The 16,778-nt window shown below is 38.4% G+C and overlaps 1 protein-coding gene and 1 pseudogene across 1 annotated transcript; both read left to right on the top strand.

The window, feature by feature from the left end:
* The first annotated feature begins 4,798 nt into the window (after nt 1-4,798).
* LOC104417196 lies at nt 4,799-11,166 on the top strand. The gene is made up of 24 exons (XM_039299963.1): nt 4,799-4,822; nt 4,917-5,134; nt 5,703-5,808; nt 5,936-6,037; nt 6,244-6,303; nt 6,415-6,493; nt 6,678-6,825; nt 7,100-7,223; nt 7,567-7,747; nt 8,034-8,062; nt 8,142-8,290; nt 8,617-8,719; nt 8,856-8,951; nt 9,050-9,105; nt 9,200-9,323; nt 9,475-9,537; nt 9,675-9,734; nt 9,824-9,985; nt 10,067-10,140; nt 10,231-10,324; nt 10,431-10,567; nt 10,645-10,725; nt 10,811-10,916; nt 11,050-11,166. Exons 1-24 carry the CDS (start codon nt 4,799-4,801, stop codon nt 11,119-11,121), a joined length of 2,448 nt encoding a protein of 815 aa, XP_039155897.1. The 3' UTR covers nt 11,122-11,166.
* Nucleotides 11,167-12,059: 893 nt separating this feature from the next.
* Nucleotides 12,060-16,778, top strand: part of LOC104417195 — a 28,743-nt pseudogene continuing 24,024 nt past the window's right edge.

Raw genomic sequence — 16,778 nt, 5'->3', positions numbered from 1 at the left:
GATTTTGTAAGTATACTTTCCATTTGCTGTGCATTGGACATTTTTTTTCTAAAGACTAGAGCACCATAAGATAGATATTAATGGTTTTCATGAGAGGTATACTGCTGTCTGTTAGTCTCCATACCATTTATTTCCATTTTAATACTAGCATAGTGGTGAGAAGAAATAATGAGAAGAAACATATTATTGATGGTCTTCCTTCTTTTGTTCAGTTATCTCTAGAACCATGCAAATTTCAATATCCACAAACATGTAATTCAGAAAGGCATCCAGAATCTTAATAGGTGTTGAATTTGTTCACTGAGAGAACTCCCTCTTGTCCTCTCTAGTTGAACGGTCAAGTTCACATGGAGAAAGACGAGAAACACCAGTGGAAGGAATCTTCTATGGTTGCAAATTGATTTAAGTGGAGGTTAACGTCCTTTCCATATGTAAATTATACTACCACTTCCAAGCTACACATTTGAATATTGATACAAGTCACAGCAATTTAAAAGTTGGAAAAATATATTACTTTTACTTGAAGGGAGAAAAGCTATTGGCTTTAGAAGTTCGATCAAACAAGCTCTAATCGTAGATTTAGTATGAGAAAATGTGGAATTGATTGTGATATGGAACTATTTTTTGGTTTTATAAGAAGAACATAGGATTGAAAAGACCAATCTAACACAAATGGGAGCTCTAGTCTCAACTAGTTTCACCCACCAGAGGTCATTCAATAAACTTAGGTTGGATTCACGAGAAACCTGCATGAAAACCCACTAATTTATTTGGGTAGATATCGGTAATAATTTCTCACTACTTGCACTTTGGACCTAGGGCGTAGGAGTAGACCTCGATCGCGGCCTTGGTAGTTCCCTAGGTTTGCCAGTCCGGCAAGGTTTAGAACATAATATTTCGGTTTCTTGTCTAGTTGGATTTGCTTTATTCTTTAGTGAGATTTCTTTATGTTTATAGTTAAACTATAAAGAAAGGAGTTACATGACTAAAGCAACGGTGCATGGCCATACTTAATCGGCCAGTCAGTTCCAACTTGGAATAAAAATAAATAGATCTGGCCTTAGTCGGGCTTCATAATAATGGCCCGTCCAGTTCTTTTCCAATCCATGAGTTTAGGGCTGAGCCAGAAAATGTGTTGGCGCAGAGAGTCCGATTTTTATCGTTGAGGAAACAAGCAATCTAAGAGTGTTGCACAAGTAGAACCTTAGGGAGTTGAAAATTTGTTTCTTTCTACTTACAGTGATTGGTACTATTGTATGCATAGATTGAATTTGTTTAGGACCCGTTTGGTAATACTTTGATTATGCTCTTTTGCTCTTAGGAACAAAAAAAGAACATAAATCTATTTAATAATTTTTTTGTTCCCTAGAATAAAAATCCAATTTTTTTGTTTTCGAAAATAGATTTGGAACAGAATTAAGAAACGGAAAAAGTTGCTTCTTGCTCCTGGAAATAATTTTTAGAATCAAGTCTATTTTTTTTCTTCTTTCCTCTTCTTCTCTTTCCTTTTCTTCTTCTTCCTTTTGGCCAGTTGTTGACCTCAACCATGGTTGGCAACTGCCTAGACTAGGGTTGGCGGCCTTGCCAAAGTGTCGTCAAGCTTAGCTATCGGCGAGGCTTGGCCTCGTTAGGCCACCGCAAGGCTTGGCCTTGCCTAGATCTAGTGAGACCAAGCCTCATTGTGGCCAGGTGAGCCTCCACGTGAGCTCGTCGGACCTCAACCTGGCTTGGCGAGGCTTCGGTGAGCTTGCCTAGCCGGTCATCGGCCACCATTGTGGCTAGCGACTGGCCACAAAGAAGGAGGAAGGAGAAGGGAAAAGGAAAAAGAGAAAATTAAGAAAAATATAATAAAAGTATTAAAAATTAAAAGAAACAAAAAATTTAAGAATCCTACCAAATGAATTTCTATCTCGGGAATAAAAATTTTGGATAGTAATCAAATACTTTCAAAAATTGAAAATCATTCCCGAGAACATAATTTAAAAAAAAAAAATCATTTCTAAGCAAAAATTATTCCCAAGAACAAAATGGTTATTAAACATGCCTTTATTATCATGTAAAATAATATCAATGATGAATACATTGTTCATCGGTTTTTACCCCCATGAGATTGCACATCATCCAAAAATTTGTTGGCCATTGAAATGTCTTTGAGTAGTTATAACCATTGAATCTTGTTTGGAAGTATAAATTGAATAAAAATACCACTAATGCAGCTTCATACGTCATCGATAACAAGAGTTGAAGCCATTGATATGTTATTTTGTCACTTTGAGATCATGGTTCTAAGCATTAAAAACTAGGGTTAATATTATGAAAAATCTCAAACTGGTATACTTGTAATAAATTTACCCCAAATTAATTTTTTGACTACCAAAAATCTCAAATTAGTACATTTATGACAAATTTATCCAAAATGATCACAAAAACCCTTAAATTGATACACTTGTGATAAATTTACCCCAAATTAATTTTTTGACCATAAAAAATCCCAAATTGGTATATTTGTGACAAATATACGTTCCTTTAAATTAGATTAATACCATAAAAAAAATCACAAACTAGTATAATTGTGACAAACGGAAACTAAAATCTCAAATAAATATACCAGTCAACTGTCACATATCAACCAATTCAGCAATTTGACAATAAAATTTAATGGAAACTAATAGAGAGTAATTTGTCAAAGTCGTAGTAGTTTATGGTAAATTTGTCAAATGTATACCAATTTGGGATTTTTGGTGGTCAAAAAATTAGTTTGTAATAAATTTGTCACAAGTATGCCAGTTTTGAGTTTTATGTGGTATTAACCCTGGAAGTTATTTGTTAATTAGACTAACCAACCTATTTACATGAGGATTTTGCTTAATAAAAAAAATCAAATTATATTAAGTTTACCTATTTAGGTATGCTTATATTGCGAGTATAGTCTCGAAGAGTGAATCTTTGCATCTATGTGATTATTTTCAATTGAAGGGAGATTGGCACGTTTAATTAGGAACAATGAGGTGATTCACGAGTTTTGATACTTCATTGTCAACATGAAAATGTTTAAAGGATTCATTCAAACATGATACTCATTCTTGCAAGCGCACGCATTTTATATATTGGCGCTCTTTCCATCCCCATTTTAGCCAAGGCACTCTCTCTCTCTCTCTCTCTCTCTCTCTCTCTCATTTATTGTTTTTTTTTTTTTATCAAGTTAATCCACAAAATTGATTTTATACTTATCATCTCTCTCATTAGTTTGACAATATATGTGGTCCAGTACAACCAATAAAATATCATTTTACCGTGCATCTTTTTATCACCTTGCTTAGAGAATGTTGTCAATTTTAATTTATGGTCTCATATTTTCAATCATAAGATATATTCATTTGTGATCGTTTATGAACAAATAATTACTTGCCTTCTTTTTCTCATATATTATGAGGGAAATTATATTTCGAAGTCAAAAATTAAATCATTCAATTATCTAGCCAATATTGATAAAAAAAAATGGAAATGAGAAGTTGACCAAAGTATGAAATTTTTTTAATTTTTCATAAGCATGATCAAATGTCAAACATATTTATATTTAGATCATATCTAAATATTAGCAAAAAATAAGCACACAAAGGAGGAAAAAAGAAGAAGAATAAGAAAGAGACTTCTTGCTATTCTACTCCTACTATGAAGAAAGTAATTAATATTGATTGTAGATTTAATCTTATATCAAGTGGATCAAAACTTTAAAATATGTTTAAAACTTTCCTTTGAAAAAATCTGATTAGAGTCTAAAGGTGCAAATAACTCCCACAATGTCAAAATCCGTTAGATAATTAGATTGAATTTTAATTTTCAACTTTGAAATTAAGTTCCCTTCAAACTATTTGATAAAAAAATAGGCAATTAATTATATTTTCATAAGCTGTTATATCTAGAAATTTCTAACCTTCTGTGTAACTTTTTTGATTAAAAATATGAGATCATATATTAAATTTAACAACCTCCTCCTCTAACCAAAGTGATAAGAGGATGCATGATATTGTTTGGTTTAATTTGACATTTACATTGTAAAAATAATAATATAAGAGAGATGATAGAAATAAATGCAGTTTTGTGAGTTAACCTGATAAAAGAGGAAATAACAAATTGAAGAGAGAGAGGAGGTATTTTGGTAAGTTAATTGGAAAAAGAGAGTATCTTAGCCAAAATAGGAGTAGAATTATCACCACCCTTTCTTTCTCTGTCGATAGTTATACTATAGAGAAAGGTGTTACATGATTAAAGCAACGTGCATCACCATACTCAAACTGAATATCGACATAAAGATAGAAAGGTTCAATCAACTTGTAATTGAGAATAAAATAAATAGATCTGATCTTGGTCGGGCTGCATAATGATGGCCTACCTAGTTCTTTTCCCACCTGGAGTTTGGCACTGGCCCGAAAAATGTGTTGGCCTAGACAATTCGATTTCAATCGCTGAGGAAACAAGCAACCTAAGTGTGTTGCATGAGGGAGTTGAAAATTTCTTTCTTTCTACTTACAGTGATCGGTACTATTTTATGCACGGATAGAATTTGTTTATTATCATGTATAATATCAATGATGAATATGCTATTGATCGACTTTTTACCCTCAAGACGTGGCACATTGCCGGAAAAGTTGCCAGTCATTGAAATGTCTATGAGTAGTTTTAACCATCGAATCTTGTATAAGAGTATAAATTGATTTAATACACCACAAATGTGCGGCGAACGTCATCAGTAACAAGAGTTGAAGCTATTAATCTTTTATTCAGTCACTTTGAGATCATGGTTCTTTGGCATCTCATAAAAGTGATTATCTTCAAAAAGAATGTAATTTTCTTTATAAAGAATTGCTAGTCTTGAGCAACTTCTAGTGCTAACGCAAATTAAGGGTCTCCTGCAGGTTACATACCCTAATATGATGGAGTTGTTTGAGAGTCTTGGAGTGGAAATGGAGATATCGGATATGTCATTCTCGGTCAGCTTAGACGAAGGCCGAGGCTGTGAATGGGGAAGCATAAATGGTCTTTTGAGTTTGTTTGCCCAAAAGACAAATGTGTTGAATCCTTACTTCTGGCAAATGCTTAGAGAAATCATCAAATTTAAGGAGGATGTCCTTAGGTAAATCAAGTCTTTTTAGTGCTCAATACTGGAAGGTCATTGTATTTCTATCTCTAGTTCTCTGTATAGATTGTAGCTCAGAACAATGATAGTGATCATAATCATTTTTGCCAAAGATTTCCGGCTAATCTTTTTTGCAATCTCGCCAATGAGCTTCCCACTATAGGTAGGAATTATCATTAATGAAGTCTTATTTCGAGCTGACTTCATCACGGTTGATATCATTAAAGAGAGTAATTTCTTGAAGCCTAAGTTTTCGGCAATATGCTACACTTTTGACATGAGATTTTAAACTGTTTGAACAATGATAACGTCATTTTTTGAAAAAGAAACTCCAGGACATTTTATGCATTTTATAGCAGGTAAGATGATCAAATATCATATTTTGTCTCAAAATGTTGATATTCATTTTGAAGGTAGCATTATCCTACATGACATTGCAAGGTGACAGGTTGGGCCTAGTGCATTATAAAGTATAAGCCAATCTTCAAGCTCTCGCATTATTTTTGTATAAACGACCGAACAATCATAGGCATTCACTCTGTTTGATGCCTGTTTATTTTTGCAGTTACCTAGAAGGACTTGAGAGCAATCCGGACATCAATCGCAGTGAAACTTTGGGACAGTTTATCAAGTCACGGGGTTACTCTGAATTATTTCAAAAGGCTTACCTTGTGAGATTGTTGAATCACTGTACTCTGTGATAGCCTTGATCTTTTGTTCATATAACAAAATCTGTCCTTCGCTTGTTTGGAGGATGTAGATCTATGGCAATTACCAATTAATTTTATATTCCTATAGATCCCAATTTGCGGTTCAATCTGGTCTTGCCCTTCGGAAGGAGTCATGAGCTTTTCAGCCTTCTCAATTTTGTCCTTTTGCCGCAATCATCATCTGCTTCAGGTAGTTCATGTGGCTCTAGAAAGTTACTGATTGATTGGAAATGATAAAATTGTGTTTCGCCATTTCAGTTGTCCTACCAATGAATTCTCTGCTGCTTAATTTGGTGACATTTCATATCAACGAGTCAATCGCCAAATCTTTCCTTCCACCTCTATCAGTCAGTCCTCATAATACTCTTTGTTTAACTTTACTTGCTTTCTTTGCAGGTTGTTGGCCGCCCTCAGTGGCTTACAGTCCGAAGACGCTCTCATTCTTATGTCAATAAGGTGATGATGATTAGGACATTCAATAGTTCGAAATGGAAAACTCGACATGCTTGGTCGTAATTTTCTCTCTGGAAACCCTACAAATTGAACTGTAAATATTTGTGAATTCAGGTCAGAGATGTGCTCGAGAGTAAAGGGTGTGAAATAAGACCAAGTTGTGAAGTGCGATCCATCTCCACTAGTGATGAGGGTAAGTACTTGCGGTTTAGGTCTCGTCTTTTTCGGCATTGTTTTGTCACATGACATGGAACTAGAGCAAACAATATGGACATGATAAACAAACTGTCACAGTAGGTATACTCACGAATCATCAGGAAAATCTACCTTTTTCTATCCTTAAAGTCCGCAATAGGTAACAGAAAGAGATTGAACAGGATGCATTGTCTTAACTGGAGATGGTTCTGAAGAAGTATATGACAAGTGTATCGTGGCCGTCCATGCACCGGATGCTCTGAGAATGTTGGGGGACCAAGCAACTTATGATGAGACAAGAGTACTTGGTGCATTCAAATATGCCTACAGGTATAATTGGTTAGCCTGTAGCTCGCACATTCTTGGATAATGTCACGACTAGTGTCTGCAAACTTACTACTGGACAACCAATTGTCTACAAAGGCTCAGTTGGTCGATGTAGTATGGAACAATATGTTCACGGTGATGTCGTTGTCCATTACATTTGCTTTAAGCCTTCTGCTTGGGGGAAGTAAATTTAAAATTTCAAGAATGGCAATCTTTTTTTTTGCTTTCTATATCTACTGTGGAATGCAAAACCATTGATATATTTTTCTATTGGCAGTGAGATTTATCTTCATCATGACAAAACTTTCATGCCCAAAAACTCAGCAGCGTGGAGCGCGTGGAATTTTCTGGGAAGTGCTGAAAATAAAGTATGCTTGACATACTGGCTTAATGTGCTTCAGGTGTGGCGAATGCGTTTTGCTCATTTTATGTCTAATTCAGCTGTGCCCTTCATGATGCGTTATGCTGCAATGCATGCTACATGCTACAACGCATGCTACATATTGCCTTTAATAAAAGAAGTGAAACTGGCAGTTGTCATGGAGTACATAACCAAATTTATCAGGTAGGTCGATATGCATATAAGTTGTTACCGACTACTAAAATTTTAGCAGCATGGTGAGGTGCATTCCACAAAATGTTGACCATTTCCAGTGTTTGAGCCTCTAGAACTCCCTTTCTGTTCTGACCAGTTTCAGCGTGACCAATGCTCTTTTAATTAATTGGGTCCATATATATTTGCAGAACCTGGATCAGAAGGATTTTCCGTATCTTGTGACTCTCAATCCATCACATGAACCGGAACACACATTGCTTAAGTGGTGCACTGGCCACCCAATTCCATCTGTTGCTGCATCGAAAGCTTTGCTTCAGCTACATGAGATCCAGGGAAAAAGAGGAATTTGGTTCTGCGGAGCATACCAGGGTGAGCCTGTTAAAGTTTCTATGCACCAGCGATTGTTATACCTCAGCTTTTTAGCAATGCTGAGAGTATTATATTCCTACGCATGTAATAAAGAATATTCTTACAAGGTTCTTGCGTCTTTCTTGAGGTTAAATTTGAAGAGGAGGGTCCTCACTTAAGCCAAATTGATGAGATGGTCTTTGCTAATAAGGTTGCTGTAATTTGAATCTATCGGTATGGACTCAGGTCGCCAAGGGACCGTAGTTGTATGTTTCATGACTAACTTGAGTACTTATTCTTTTTTCAGGATATGGATTCCATGAGGATGGATTGAAGGTATAGACTCTCTCTCTCTCTCTCTCTCTCTCTGAGCAAGTTGCATATGCTAATTTTAACTTGAGGGAGTTCTTTGCAGGCAGGCATGTCTGCTGCACATGGAGTGATGGGACAAAGTCATTTTCTTCTTGATAACCCTCGACATATGGTTCCTTCACTCAAGGAAATTGGGGCACGCTTTTTTGTTACTGGATTTCTCAGACGTTATATTTCTACAGGCTTGGTAACGTGAGTATATTAGTACTTATCATGATAACTATTGGCTTGTAGAGTACATAGTTCCTTGTGTTTTCTCTGTAGATCTTCAGAAGTGTTTAAGTGTCCTTGCTTTGATAGAGCGTCATAGTCAACATCTTCTCATCTGTAGATCCTCAGAAGTGTTAAGTGTCATTGTGGTCCACTCCCGCATTTTCATTAATATCTTAGAACAGAATTTGCGAATCTACTTGTAAATAAAAATGATATTCAGAAATGCAGAATGTTCTTAGTGACTTACCGCTTAGAGGAACATTTTGAGAATCAGGTAGCAATAATTATGCTTTCGGGATTGGCAGTTTATTAGAGGAAGGAGGCACGATGTTTACCTTTGAGGGAACCACAAAAAGATGTCCTCTAACAGTTACTTTGAGGATCCATAGTCCAGAGTTTTACTGGAAGGTATTGTCTCAACTTACATGCGACTTCAGCCCACTCTGGATTAGACTATTTAGGACTCTTGTACAAACAAGGTCTAGTTTATGTTTTTTCGCGCTGAGACCTTTTGTGTCCTAATAAGGAATTTTTGGTTTTTCAGGTCATGACTCAAGCCGATCTAGGCCTGGCAGATGCATACATAAATGGTGATTTTTCTTGTGTAGACAAAAATAAAGGTCTTCTAAATCTTTTTCAGGTTATTTTCTTCATCAAACAGACTTCGTTTTATAAATGCTGTATCCTTCTATACATACCAAATGCTTAATCGCTTGTCAACATTATGGCAAGTGACAGATTCTCATAGCGAACAGAGATTCCGATGTTGCCATCTCGAAATTGAGTAAGAGAAGGTACTCAATACTTGACTAGTTGGAACTAAATGTTTTTGACTTTTTATGTTATTATTAAATATACTAAACTAGTGTATGCAACTTTTTGATTAAGGGGTTGGTGGGCACCGATGTTATTAACAGCTGGTATTGCTTCGGCTAAGTACTTCTTCAAGCATGTTTCGAGGCAAAACACTTTAACTCAAGCTCGCAGGAACATCTCCCAACATTATGATCTGGTAAAAACTTTATTCCAAATCTTTTTCTCAAGAGAACAGAATGAACCAGAACACATTGTCAGTGTCTCAACATTGATGGGTATCAAAAGCAAAAATGTGCTTGTACATGCGGTATTCTGTAATGCTGTTTTCCATTTCGTCGTGTTTGCAGAGTAATGAACTTTTTTCACTGTTCTTGGATGAGACTATGACATACTCCTGCGCCGTATTCGAGGTCAGTAGCCACAACCCTGTTTTGAAATTTTGCTGCTAAATACGTGATATAGAAGCAAGAGTAAATACAAATCCACCTATGAAAGTCCAGCGGCTCAAAATAATGACGCATTGTTGTGCTGTCGAAAAATTCGATAGATGGCTGGTGAAGACCTAAAGGCAGCACAGATGAGAAAAATCTCTCTTTTGATTAAAAAGGTTTGTTTTACTTACTGTTAGTTTGGGGCTGCTAGACGGGTTAACCTTCGACTGTTCAGTGACTAATGCTTTGCCTAGAAAAATTGTAGGCAAAAATTGAAAAGACGCATGAAGTTCTTGAAATCGGCTGCGGTTGGGGAAACTTGGCCATTGAAGTTGTTAGGCAAACCGGATGCAAATACACAGGCATCACTCTGTCGAAAGAGCAATTGAAGTACGCCAAATCAAGAGTGAAAGAAGCAGGGCTTCAGGTACCCAGTCTACCAGCATTTTGTACTTGACAACTTAATTCATAAGTCCGAGAAATAATGTATGTAATTTTTTCATTGCAGGACAGCATCAAATTAATTCTTTGTGATTATCGCCAATTGCCAAGTGCCTACAAATATGACAGGATCATTTCCTGGTGAGTTTCTCGCCATTTTGTCTATATTTGTAATCTGGCTAAACAGACCAAAACGATGCTTAAAAGACTCTTAATGGAATGAATTCACAGTGAGATGATAGAAGCAGTCGGCCACGAATACATGGAGGAGTTCTTCGGCTGTTGTGAATCGGTGCTAGCCAAAGACGGACTTTTCGTTCTACAGGCATGTGACATACAATGGTTTTACGGCTTGAATTATTGTTTCAAAAGTAAAAGACGTGCTTATTTTTTCACACTATTCTGTTAAATGGTGCATGGAATTTCACTAGTTCATTTCCATACCCGATGAGCGGTACGAGAAATACAGGCGAAGTTCAGACTTCATAAAAGAATATATCTTTCCTGGGGGCTGCCTGCCTTCCTTAAGCAGGGTAACATCAGCTATGGCCTCTGCGTCCCGACTTAGGTACAACTGCATAACATCAAGTGCACAAATTCTGTCTTCTTCACTTCATCCATTCACTGAAAGATCTTCCACCACAGTGTGGAGCATGTGGACAACATAGGAATCCATTATTACCAAACACTTCGATGTTGGAGGAAGAACTTCATGGAGAAACAAAGGTGACAAGCGATATGATGCTGCGATGACTTTGGTATAATTTCTCGTGGTTTTGTGGTCATTCGTGACCCCTTTCTCCTTTTGTAGGAAAATATTAGCTCTGGGATTCAATGAAAAGTTCATAACGACATGGGAGTACTACTTCGACTATTGTGCAGCTGGTTTTAAGTCTCACACGCTCGGAAATTATCAGGTAATTCCTTCTTTTAGGTAGTACTACTTTCACTCTCATTAAGTTGAAAATAACGCAAGTGCAAATTACAATGCACTTTTTCTTTTGGTGCTTCTTCTAAAAAGTATAATTTTTTATGAACTCCAAAATGCAGATTGTATTCTTACGTCCAGGCAATGATGCTGCTTTCACCGATCTATATGCGAGTTCCCCGACGTTGAATTGATCTTTAAGTTGCTATTTGATTAAGCAGGACCCATTTAAGCCAGCTCACAACTGATTCCCCTAGGGCCATTCAGCCCTTGGTTCCTGAAATTTTTCTTGCTTCTCTCAATGTGCAAACTTCTTTGGTTGTGAACACCATGTTCAAACATGCAAAATCAATCGGGTTAGAGAACAATTTTCTTTTCGCAGTCCAGAATAATGTTCAAATTGGTGCAGTTATTGATTCGGACAAGGAATTAGCCAAAATCCTTCTCTTGCGAATAAGTTATAAACCAACTGCATTTGAAGGTGTAAATAAACTATTCTCCAGCTGCTTTCGAATCAGGTTGCACAAGCATGAGATCATGGGAGTTGAGAGACATAGACTAATTCAGACAGTTTTGATTGTAAACATGATGTTTGCATCGGATGAACAAGACGAAATTACCTGCCGGCCGAGATATATTTTCCTCGATCTGATAGATGACGTTCTTAACATGGGTTGGTAACTTCATTTCAATAGCACGAGTTCAACTTTTCATGGATCAAGCAGTTGTCACCGCGCTAATGAAAGATCCCCAAACTCTTAGTCAGAGGCAACTTGAATGACAATTGGCAAATGAGCCTGCCGACAGGGAGAGCAGAGACCCGCCCAGCTCTCCCTGTCGCCCAACAGTGGTGGAAACCCCGCCACTCCACGCCTTCTCATTGATCACATCTCCCAACCCAACGAGAACTTAGTTCAATTCAATCCCTCTTGCCCTTTTGCAATCTCCATCAACGGAGCGAGCCCATGATTTTTTTACCCAAATAGCGAAAAATGGCCTCGTTTCCTACCCGAGCGCCTTCAGCACTCTGCTGAGTTCTCTCGTTCGATCGGGCTCGTTCGACGAGGCATGGCGTCTGTTCATTGATTCCAGGGCCAAAGTCGGAATCGTCGACGAGCGGAGCCTCGGGATCATGGTGAAGGGCTCTTGCGAAGCCGGTCGCTTGGACCGGGGTTTCAAGATTTGCGCTCAGTTGAAGGAGATGAACTGGTCTCCAGTGGCTTACGTGTACACGGCCTTGATCGACGGCTATTGTAAACACGGCGACGTCGAAAGGGCGGGAGAATTGTTCTCCGAGATGAGCGAGTTGGGTTTAGTCTCGAATTGTACCGAAAGATGAAGCTCAGCGGGGTTGTTCCGAGCGTACATACTTGCAATCTCATGATCAACGTGCTTTGCAAGGGAGGTGATGTGAACAGAGCCTTCGAACTGTTCGATGAAATGCGCGAGCGAGGGATCTCGTATAGTATTGTTACATTCAGCACTCTCATTCGGGGGCTGTGTCGTGACTCGAGGGTTTGGGAAGCCAAGAGTTTAGTGGACTCGATGAAAAGGAGCGGTATAAATCCAGACGTGATTACATATAACACTCATACACGGATTTTGTAGTTGTGGGAAGTTGGATAAAGCTTTCGGCTTATTTGTTCAACTGAAGTCAAATGGTCACTCCCCATCCTTGGTGACATACGACACTTTAATTGCAGGATCTGCTAGAGCCAAGAACATGCCTGCAGTGACAGATTTGGTGAAGGAGATGGAGGAGACTCAGGAGAGAGGCATCGCTCCTTCGAAAGTGACCTATACTATTCTAATAGATGCCTTTGTGCGATCAGACGACATGGAGAAAGCATCCGACATCTATGCATCCATCCAGAAGGCTGGATTTATTCCTGATGCGCACACATATGGTGTCTTAGTACACAGGTTGTGCATGAATGGTAATATGAAGGAAGCGTCGAAGTTTGCTCAAGTCTATGCGTGATGGATGCATAGAGCCCAATGATGTGATATACAACACAAAGATCCACAGATACTGCAGGTAGGGCAGCTCGTATAGGGCCCAGATTTTGCTCACAGAAATGGGCAAGAAAGGAATGGTTCCTCCTTGTTTGGTTCAACATTCTAAAGGGACTTTGAATTTTCAAAGCTTGTTGAGAAAAATATTAGATATTTGGTTCAATATTTTGAGATCTCATTGGCCAAATGCTAGCATTTGGAAGGCTGAAAGCTCAAAAGAGGTAAGAATCTGTTTTGAGCTTTCATGAAATGTTAAGTAGGGGTTTAATAATTTTTTTTTCTTTCTAATATTACCCTTGTTGATAATCGCGTTTTCCTCTTTTACCCTAGAAAATACTGTTCATCGTCTTCTCCCTTCAACTTGTTACTCCACCGGTGAAGCTTAGCTAGCGGAGCTCAGCCGCGGGCTCCACCAGCCAGATCTGGCCCCAGCCTCCGGGAAGCCTCACCTGAGGTTGCACGACCTCAAGCATTGCCGGGTCGCGTGACCAAGGCGACCTTTGTCTCGGTCAAGGCATTGCCCGAGGTCGTGCGTGACCTCGGGCGAGATGCCTCCCCACAACATCTAGCACCACCACCACCAGCTGCCTCCCCATTGCCACCAGCACCACCACCAGCAACAGAGCAAGCCGCCTCCCCATGATTTTGTCCTCCTCGATGCATCTGCATCTACAACCCAGGGCATCACCTGAGATCGTGCAACCTCAAGCAAGCCGCCTCCCCACCACCACCGCTGCCGCCACCAGCCGCCTCCCCACCACCAGCAACACCACCAACAGCAGCTGCTCAAGCTGCCTCCCCCACACTTTCACCCTTTCCGATACTCTGCATCTCCTCTTCTTTCTTTCTTTCTTTCTTTTTTTATTTTTTATTTTTTATTTTTTATTTTTTTAATTTTATCTCAAAGTTGCTTTACAAAATATACACAAAAATGAGTATCCAAACACTCTTGCATTCATTGAATGCCCGCTCGTTCAAAGATATTTGGGGAAATGTAAAAGTGTTTTCTCAAAGTTGAACCAAACGGACCGAAGTAAGGTTTGAAACCGTCCCTTTCTCTATATGACGTGATTTCGAAGGCAAAGAGTGGCAGAGCGGCAAACCTGAGCAATGTACGTTATGGAGTTCTTTTGCAGAAAGCCAATTTCTAATCAAATGGCATTGTCCAAAGAGTTGCTTAGCTGTAATTCACCAGTGCCAACCGGCAGGTATCGACCTCTGCATCTGTAAGATTTTACCTTGCATCTTGATGAGTTTTCACCTAATCTTGTGTCTACCAGCACATGGGTTGGGTATCAAGTTGTGCATAATTTTGGTAATGCTCAGGTTTTGCAGCTTTGGATATTGTGGATTTTTAGATTTGAATATGACATTTTTGTCATGATTTTACTTCCTATAACTAAAGATTGCTGTTACAGAACCAACATGAAAAATCATCCTTTGTTGTTGAGAAGCAAAGCAAGTATTATTCATTATGTGACAAGAAAACGACATCGAACAATGGCCCAAAGGTCAGAGAGAACAAACAAAGACGAAGCCATAACTATTTTTTTTTTTTTTTCAGAGAGAGAGAGAGGGAGAGGGAGGGCGAGGGCGAGGGCGAGGGCGAGGGAGAGAGGGGGAGGGGGAGAGGGAGAGAGATGACAATGGACTTAAGATTCGAATAGTGGAAGACCAATTTCCAAGTAAAAAATGAAAGAGTAAGGGCTCATTTAGTTCAATGCGGAATTGGATTCTTCAGAGAATGTTATTCTCAATACTTTCATGCTTGGAGAGAAATCACAATGTGGAATTGGATTCCACGAGACAGGATTCCTCAAAAATGCGGAATTGAATTACCTAGTATTGATATTCCAATTCCACATGTCTAATTGTGAAATCTATCAAAAAGCCCAATTCTATCAGTCGCCATTCCCATTCACCGATTGCTGCCACGGACCACCACTCGCCAATCATTGCCACCGCAGGTCACCTTTCCCCAATGGCTACTGTCGATCACAGATGAGAAGCGTTGTTTACTTGAAATGGGCATCCGACTATAATTTTATGAACATGAATAACAAGGAATCTCATTAATGAACTCATAAGCAAACGGTAGAATTTGCTCAGATTACATCTTTGGAATGTAGTCGAACCATGTTTACATAATCACAGACGGTAATAATTGTTTATAATTGGATAAAGTGATAGTTCAAAACTACTGAATGTAATTTAGTGACTGATGGAATCGGATGGCCATTGCACCACTTAAGCATTGTGTGTTCCGGTTCATGTTGACCATTTCCAGTGTTTGAGCCTCGAGAACTCCCTCTCCGTTCTGACCAGTTTCAGCATGACTGATGCTCTTTTTATTAATCGGGTCCATATTTATTTGCAGAACCAGGATCAGAAGGATTTTCCGTTTCTCGGTACTATTGTATGCATGGACAGAATTTGTTTATTATCATGTATAATATCAATAATGAAATATGCTATTGATCATTTTTTTACCCTCAAGACATGGCACATCACCGAAAAAGTTGCAGGCCATTGAAACATCTATGAATAGGTTTAACCATCAAATCTTGTATGGGAGTATAAATTGATTTAATATACCACAAATGTGCGGCATACAGCATGGGTGATGAGAGTTATAGCCATTGATCTGTTATTCTGTTGCTTTGAGATCATGGTTCTTTGGCATCCCAGAAAAGTGATTTTAATCATAAAGAAAGTAATTTTCTTCAAAAAGAATCGCTAGTCTTGAGCAACTTCTAATGCTGACGCGAATCACTGGTTGCCTGCAGGTTATGTACCCTAATATGATGGAGTTGTTTGAGAGTCTTGGAGTGGAAATTGAGATATCTGACTTGTCATTTTTGTCAGCTTAGATGAAGTCTGAGGCTGTGAATGGGGAAGCAGAAATGGTATTTAGAGGTTGTTTGCCCAGAAGACAAATGTGTTGAATCCTTGCTTCCAGTAAATGCTCAGAGGAATCATCAAATTTGAGGAGGATGTCCTCAGGTAAATCAAGTCTTCTGCTCGCAGCTCACAATAATGATATTGATCATAATCATTTATGCCAAAGATTTCCTGCTAATCTGTTTTGCAATCTTGCTAATGAGAAGTAGAAAATATCATTAATGTAAGTGTTGTTGCCAGCTAAATGGATCATGGATGATATCAATGTAGAGAGTGATTTCTTGAAGCCTAATGCACTTCAGATTCCAAACTCCTTGAACAATGGTCAAAATTCACTTTTCAAAAGGGAACTCAGGACATTCTATGCATTTAATAGCAGGATAAGATGATTAGATATCAAATGTTGTCTCGAAAAATGGTCAAAATTCATTCTGACAGTAGCATATCCTACATGACTTTGAGGTGTTCAAGCTGGGCCTACTGCATTGAAATGTATAAGCCAATCTTCAAGTTCTTGCATCCTTTTCATATGCACGACCGGACAATCAATGGCATTCACTCTGTTTGATGACTGTTTATCTTTGCAGTTACCTAGAAGGACTCAAGAGCAATCCCAACATCAACTGCAGCGAAACTTTGGGACAGATTATCAAGTCACGGGGTTACTCTGAATTATTTCAAAAGGCTTATATTGTGAGATTGTTGAATCACTGTACTCTGTCATATCCTCGATCTTTTACTCATATAACAAAATCTGTCCTTAGCTTGTTTGTAGAATGTAGATCTATGGCAATTACCAATTAATTATATTTTCATGTAGATCCCAATTTGTGGTTCAATCTGGCCCTTCGGAAGGAGTCATGAGCTTTTTATCCTTCTCGGTTCAGTCCTTTTGCTGCAATTATCATCTGCTTCAGGTAGATTATGTGGCTCT

The sequence above is a fragment of the Eucalyptus grandis genome, chromosome 8, assembly GCF_016545825.1.
Source record: "Eucalyptus grandis isolate ANBG69807.140 chromosome 8, ASM1654582v1, whole genome shotgun sequence".
In the NCBI taxonomy this organism is placed as follows: Eukaryota; Viridiplantae; Streptophyta; class Magnoliopsida; order Myrtales; family Myrtaceae; genus Eucalyptus; species Eucalyptus grandis.
Note: the sequence above shows the minus strand (reverse complement) of the source record. Positions and strands in the feature narration are given on the sequence as shown.

Coding starts and splice junctions, on each gene's coding strand:
- LOC104417196 (XM_039299963.1), top strand. CDS start 4,799: ATGGTTCTTTGGCATCTCATAAAA. Junction 6,304..6,414: donor CTCATTCTTATGTCAATAAG/GTGATGATGATT, acceptor TTGTGAATTCAG/GTCAGAGATGTGCTCGAGAG. Junction 10,917..11,049: donor ACACGCTCGGAAATTATCAG/GTAATTCCTTCT, acceptor TCCAAAATGCAG/ATTGTATTCTTACGTCCAGG.